Source organism: Watersipora subatra, chromosome 9 (genome assembly GCF_963576615.1).
Source record: "Watersipora subatra chromosome 9, tzWatSuba1.1, whole genome shotgun sequence".
NCBI lineage: Eukaryota > Metazoa > Bryozoa > Gymnolaemata > Cheilostomatida > Watersiporidae > Watersipora > Watersipora subatra.
In genome coordinates, this window is record NC_088716.1 from 28269514 (window position 1) to 28276975 (window position 7462).

General features: G+C 37.7%; 1 protein-coding gene across 1 annotated transcript; it reads right to left on the minus strand.

Moving 5' to 3' along the window:
• Positions 1-83: 83 nt before the first annotated feature.
• Positions 84-7356, minus strand: LOC137403539 (cyclin-L1-like). Its single transcript, XM_068089483.1, has 8 exons — positions 7160-7356; positions 6796-6980; positions 6571-6691; positions 6269-6333; positions 4568-4667; positions 2309-2616; positions 1840-1980; positions 84-580 (listed from the first exon to the last, which is right to left on the minus strand). Exons 1-8 carry the CDS (start codon positions 7349-7351, stop codon positions 439-441), a joined length of 1254 nt encoding a protein of 417 aa, XP_067945584.1. The 5' UTR covers positions 7352-7356; the 3' UTR covers positions 84-438.
• Positions 7357-7462: the final 106 nt, after the last annotated feature.

Sequence of the window (7462 nt, forward strand, 5' to 3'; positions counted from 1 at the left end):
CTGTTTTCATTTAACGTTAATGACCTTGAAACACTGCTTTCAAGTTATCTCCAGAATCAGTGATGAGTAGTACCAACAAACAATTTTTCTTACTTATCTATGGCGTTGAAGTGTATTTTACCATTTAAAATGTATATACACATTAAAAAATTTTTAGCACTAAATATACATGCCAAGAATAGTATGGCAGTTTGGTACTGTACAATGCAAGAAAAAAATATAAAATTATACCAATAAGTCAATTACCTAACTGATGTACTCTACATATGTCCAAAGCACAGAGGAGTGATATTGCAAGCACCCACCAGAGTGACCATGCTGAAAAACTGACAAGTAACGCATGGCATTGAGATATGTTTCATTCCTTAGGATATCGCAAAACTATCCCTAAATAATCGGTATACCAAATGGCTTGTGTCTACGTTGTTGGAAAGCTGTTTAACGTCGGTAACGGTCTCTGCTCCTGCTACGTTTGGAAGATGTGCGATGCCTGGTTTTGGACCGAGATCGTGACCGTGCTTTTTTACTACTTCTGTCATAACTACGACTTCGAGACCTTCTTCTTGATTTAGATTTTGACCTACAAAGGCCAAGAGGTTAAAGGTTAATCTCCTATATATGATCTCAAAACACCACTAGCCTAGTACCCAGGTCAGGCTTTTGTCCATGCGTAATAAGTATAACAGGTCATTCCAGGGTCAAACTGGTGTTTTGTTAGTAAAGTCCATTCAGGTGTGCTAAATTGATTCAGTGAACAGTCTGGATCGCTGTTAAATGATATGAATTTGTGCAACATAAGTCTACAATACTAGGAAACTAAACGCAGACCTAACGATTATGGCCAGTGAATATGAATGGTGTTGCAAGCACTTTTACAATGAAAATTAATAAATGCTATCCAGAGAGTTAATTTCAAAAGAGCTCCACAGAGAAGATTATTTTCAAGGTGAGTTTTCATTTCATATAGATTAATCAATTTATTTGTGGATATGAATCGCTTCTGAAGCTTCGGTAAGCTCTTCAAAACTCGGCCAGTTTAATTATGTTTCCCTCACAATTTTTTATGGTTGAATAGATTACATTAATTCAGTTGTTATAACTAGTTGAATGGTACTGTTAGGATTTCTATTCTAGATAATGGCAAGCTTTAAAGATTCATTAAAAGCACTTCCCATTAAGCCTGGTTTCCATATGATAGCGCAAGGCAAGGCGCGCAACAAGGCGCACGATGTCGTGCGTAGGCCAGCTGTGATGTTGAAACGTCAACGCATGACAATTGCGCGACGTGCGTACACTGATCGCAAGGATCCAACAGGATGGATCCTTGCGATCAGTGGATTTTTCGAAGAAATCGGTCTCCCGTACGAAAAGTAAGGAAATTACCCACCCTGTCCAATGCAGGCATGGCGCCTACGCTCGCTATGGAAACACTGCGTCGCAGCCCAAGAAATGCATTGCACGATCACTGGGCCGCACGATCACTGGGCCGCACGATCATGTGCGCTATCATATGGAAACCAGGCTTTAGTCACTAATGCTGCTATGGGCGATTTCATTGTATATATAATCTGCACTGACATTCCAAATTTAATAGAGGCATACATGACTTGCAAATCGTAGCAGAAATTCAAAATTACTAACATATGGTTTGCGCAGCCTACATACATTCTTTCAGTGAATGGTAGAATTGTTGAGAATGAACAGAACTCAGAATGAATGTATGTTGATTGTAATATCACAAGTTTGTCTCCGCAATTGCTGCAAATACAATAATCACAACTTTGACTCGATGATGAGCCATGACTACAGATGCATTAGTCTGAATTATGAAATACTCACTTATGATCGTGATGACGCCTCTCCTTAGATCGTGACCTGTGATCCCTGTAACCCTTTGGAAGCTGCCTGCTGTGCTTTCTGTGAGGTGACCGGGAGACTGACCGAGATCTGTTATTTCTCTCTTTGAGTTTGCGTTTCAATCTGGTGGGAAAATAACTGATAACAATGATTTTCAAGAGTAAAATACAACTTGCTCGATAAGTGTTATTCTTTAACATCTGGTGCATGTTGTCCATTTTAAAAAGCTTGTAAAAATTAATTTTCATTGCTGAAAAAACCGGCTTTAATCCTAATGCAGCTTCGCTCTATATACACACCCAAATAAACTTGTTGAAAGAATAGTTCGTCTAACAACTTACCAATCAAACTGAACACGCAGTCGCGGAAGGTGAACAAGCTTGAATTCATAATAGAAATAAAGTAGCAAAAACATAAAGTTGGGTTCTCAGACATAAAGGTTCTGACTCACCCATTGATAAGCATGTCACCCTTCTGTTTCTGATCTTCAGTACCGGAATGGGGACTGATTTTGCTAGGTGTGGCAGGACGGGAGGTACTATTTTGGTTAGGTGTATTATTGCCAAGCCCCCCTCGGAGCCTGGCCTTAGCTTCGACTTGAGCCTTTTTGAGCACTGCTACAGCCTTCTCTAGCTCATCGCTGTCTGGCTTAGCCCTTGTGTACAATCGGAGTATTTCCATACAAATCTGTCTGATGGCCGGCAATGTAGTGTGTGATATCACACTGAACCAGGATGGTTTACGATTAGGTAGTGGCACCTAAAATAAAATCAAACATGACAGCACGAATGACAAATACAGTCTAAATACACATTGAAAAATGTAGAAATGGCCTCAGCATAGCAAATTACATTACAGTTGGTGGCAGGAATAGGCGCTGAATATGATACTTGCCAATATTCCTTAATACCACCATTTATACAATGGTGCAGATGACAACTGTTTCAAATGGTCGACTATAAACAAAATTCAAAAGCTCGGCAGATAGTTTGTCACAATCACAAGAGAGCACGAAGAATTCGACAAACAAAAAGATGTACAGACCCAGGGTAAGATTAGCGCATACGAAGTGTTTTTAACTAGTACTAATTGTTCAAATAAAAAGCAATCTAAATCTTAACATATAGTAACACATAATTAACAATTTGTCGAGCATATTTGAGGCCACCAGCAATGCTAAAACTTCCACTAATTATAGCTATCATAAAACCTGTTATTGAACACCACTTTTATTTGAATGCCACTCTATTAGACCACCACTTTAGATAGGAGAAAGGTTGAAAAATAGAGTGCCACCTTTTAATTGAGCGCCACCTACACTTGACCTGCTTTGACATTCTTTGATTGTTATGAAACCATAATAAGCAAGTGATCAGTAGAAGAGTGTCCACAAATTGTACTAACAATGGCTGAGTTACATCAATAACAATTAATTCTGTCGTTGTTTTTGTTCGCGTTAAAGTCCGTTTCCAACTTCAAATTTTTTCGCTGTTTCCGTTCAAACTTTGAAAGCAACATCATAGAAATAATTAATAACAGTATCAGGCTAATAGTAGTTTTTTGTTTAACACGATCTTGATTCTTCGACGTATGTGAAAAACGGTTTACATTTTTGATGGTATATAAACAACTAATTTTGGGCTAAAAGTTGCGCTTAGTCCCCATGTGGCTAAAAGATGTGCGAAATACCTCGCGTTTTGTTCTGTTAAAAAAAATGTTTGGACACTAATATCGACAGGTCGTACAGAAGATGAGTTGAGGTCAGAAGGCATTGTGGAAGGTATGAATCAGCCAGAAGATGAAATCGTTCCAAACTAAAGCAACAACCAGAATGCAATTAGCCGAGCAAACGACAAAATTTGTTTTAAAAAAGTTAAATTTTGTCACTTGCTTTTGAATATATATTTGTAGTATTTAATATATATATAATATAATTATTAATTATCATTATTAATATAATATAATTTATATAACATAAATTTGCAGATTTATAGCATATTATTTGATAGCATCCTTGTGGTTATCTCAACTCGGCTTGCAATGGATTGACATTCACAACCCCTTTTATATTGCACATAAAAAGCCAATCATATCAATGAATACAATGAACTTTTATGTAACATTGTTAAATATAGTTATAAAAATATGCCTTCAAATCTGGAATAAAATAGAAAACTTCAACAAATTGCAATGCAAGGCACAAGCTATAATATCATCTCCGGTTAATTGCAAGCAATAAATATCAACTGGTAGAGATATTTCTCGACTCCCCAATGCATATTTATTTAGAGATCTATGGAAAGTTGAAGGTAAGTTGAGTAGATTTCTTGCATGTAGTTCATGTATCTTTCTTGTTAATATCGCTCCACCCTAAGTAGAGTGCTAAATATAGGAGACATTCGTCTCATCCAAAAAATGTTAAATTTGTCTTCCCAAAATTCTGACGAGCTATTTGAAAAATACAACACCAGCCACTACTCAACTACCACTGTAGGGAAAGGGTTGAAAAATCGAGTGCCATAGCATTCAAATAGAGGTTTTACAGTAGATGTTTATTTATAGGAAAAATAATATGCGTCCTCATCTAAACTGACTGGAACAAGTTGGATTCAAGTATGTCTTACAGCCTGCCATTGCATATAGTACAACAAAATGCGTGCGTTGTCCCACATGGAATCGAATAGTGACCTGGCTAAAAAGTTGCGCTTACCTTTACTTGTCGGGCAGCGAGGTATATACATGCAGCAGCGATGGTTTCTGGGTGGAATCTGACGAACACGTTGCTTCTAAAGCTGTCATTCATGTTGTTCCTAAGAGTACAGAAGGGTTAGTCACAAAATATTAAAACAAACAAATGCAGTTGGGCCAGTATTAACACAGATCCGGCGCCTTTGCGACGTTGTCCATAAGAAGTTAGTAGAATCTCTCCTCCGTAAATACTCCTTGTGGTCCATTTGGCAACAGGAAATATGTACACCCCATCCATCAATGATCTCCTGTCACGCAGTCATGTCTAATAGCCTTGTATGAGAGCTCTGCAATGTTCAGTTTATCTGCGTCATAGTTCCTAAGCCTTAAGGCATAATGGCCACTGTCAGTCACCACTATCAGGCTTTAGAGTGGCTTTTCATGAGGTTATATGGGTCAGAACCATGGCTCTGCCGATAAATATTACAGATGATAGAAATGTTCAGATCCTATGGATGATCAGTTGATATAATTCTCACCGAATAACATTTCTCTCCCAAGACTAGAAAACGAGTCATATAATAGATTACTTATTCTAGCTCCAAAATCAGTTATTGAAATGTTCTTTGGTGATTTCAATTTCCCCATATTTAGTGTTAACATAATGGGTACATGGGCAAAATGCACAAAATCAAATACAGGAAACATACATTGACTAAATTACTATATCAATGTAATGTAAATGATCAAGAAAATAAAATTAATGGGAATGGTACCACAATAACTACGCTACCATCGTCCTCTAATGGCCAGATAATTGGCAAGGTTGACTTTAGCAAGATGTTCGTGTATTAGCTATTTCCAAATCATAGCACAATCAAGTACAAGCAATGTGTAATTCTTTCTTCGTGCGTCGCTAGCAATACGAAGTCATTATATTGCCATATAGTTCCTGACAACCATTTCACTTCTGTGCATGCATCTACCTAGCAGAGAAAATATCTAGATTCCGTGCATATTCCAATATTCCATAATTGGCAGGTTGGTCAAACGGGCGCGGTTGCAGTCACCAATTCAGCTTATAACCTCTTACAGCAAAGATGTTGCCCACCTATCTAGCTCCTCAAAGCAACTCACTGTCTCAGTGCATATTATCATCTATGTACACATTGTACATACTGTCAGGCAATTCCTAATAAACAATGGCATGTGAAATTGTCTCATGGAGATATATACAAAACTGAGTAGTAGTGCCGTCTGATCTCTATCCCACACTACCTTTCTGGAATGCATTGAATAGGAAGGAACAAGAGGCGAGACCGTAGACAGCCCAGACAGTTGAGCAAGCACTTGGCAAGTGCTCCTAACCACTTGCTGCGTGTCCATTAGCTGCCAGGCAGGTTGGCACCTTCTAGTACACGACTCTCGAGTGAGAGAAGCTCTTGGGTCCCACTCTCATCACAGGCAGTATGGAACCACCCAATCTGAGTAGGTAAAAATATCCATGTTAATACTGGCTCAACAATGAAGAACTACCACTACTCAATGCTCACAAAATGACCTAGAAAAAGCTGCCAACTTTGCTCACCCTAAATGTTGGTAACAAATATTAAACTTTTACAGCATATTCCCTGAGTTGAAAACAATTACAAAATATGGCAGCAGTAAAAACCAAAAGTGGGCATTGAGCAAGAGCTAGAATATGTAGATGAGCATAACTTACCAAGCTTTCTGGACGAGCTGCTTATTGTTGTCTTGATTGAGCACCTTGAGATACATCATAATTAACTGAAACATAGGCAAACTTGGCGTGTCAGAAAAATGACAACGTGCAGACGAATTCGAAACTAATGCTTTTAACATCAAAAAAGTTGTAACACAAGTCAATAGACTTACGTCATAGCAACTTACAGTCAATTGTTGCCAACTCTGGTGATACAATTGATGATAAACCTCCACAGACGAGCTAGACATAATAGGAAAAACAAGTAATAAACAAGTTATTCATTTTCTGACGATGCCAACCTTATGAGGATGTTGCACATGCACACAAAATCCTAGTTCTTTCAGCAATCTTCTTTCAGCTTTGATAACATCGTTTTTCAACTTCACATAATGTTCATCAAGTATAAGGGGAGTAAGCAGTCTACAAAAAATAAATAATGCAAACCACAAGTTGATGATGACATAACTTTATTTCAAAACTTAATATATAAGTCCTAAAATAGTTGGCACATAGATAAATTATACCTTTTTTGTCTAATTTGTTTCATATGATGAAAGACGTTGATCACGTCACGAATTCTTCTTGGAGCCTCTTCAATTTTTGCCGCCAGATTCACAGCTGCCATAGCAACTATGTCCATATTATGATTAACGAATGATTTACAATAATAAAATCTTTGAAACAGCACCTGTCCTGTAGCCATTGCAACCTACAAAGAATCAAATTTTATGTGTAAAAAATTAGCTTTTGTAATGATCAAACAAATCGCATACATACAGCTGAGTTTTCAAAAGCAAAAACTATCTCTTTGCAAAGCAAAATTGTCACAAAGAATTAATTGGATGCTGTAGCACCCTAAGTAGATTGACTATCAACTGTCAGGCTAACCTGCGGAAGCTTCAACAGAATGCCAGCAGTTTGAATGAGTTCACATCCTAAAATCCGTAAATCCTGCTCAATTTCACTATCCAGTCCATCTTGCATTGATGGAGTAGGTGATAACTTTTCCTCAGACAGCAATGCGTTATCTAATGTAAGAAGTACACCAGAATATTCCCAATCGATCTTTGTCGCAGCCATCTTGCTCGCCAAAATCAGGAATATAGTCCGGACGTCAGCAAGCGTTTCGCGTACCAATCCTTTAAATTGAATTGATTTAAAATGTAGTATAACTACAAAATTTAAATTTTT

Excerpts from the sequence above, each read along its gene's own strand:
- LOC137403539 (XM_068089483.1), bottom strand. The coding sequence starts at position 7,351 with ATGGCTGCGACAAAGATCGATTGGGAATATTCTGGTGTACTTCTTACA. Across the intron at positions 6,692-6,795 it reads AAACAAATTAGACAAAAAAG|ACTGCTTACTCCCCTTATAC; the intron begins GTATAATTTATC and ends TATTTTTTGTAG. Across the intron at positions 581-1,839 it reads AGGCGTCATCACGATCATAA|GTCAAAATCTAAATCAAGAA; the intron begins GTGAGTATTTCA and ends TGGCCTTTGTAG.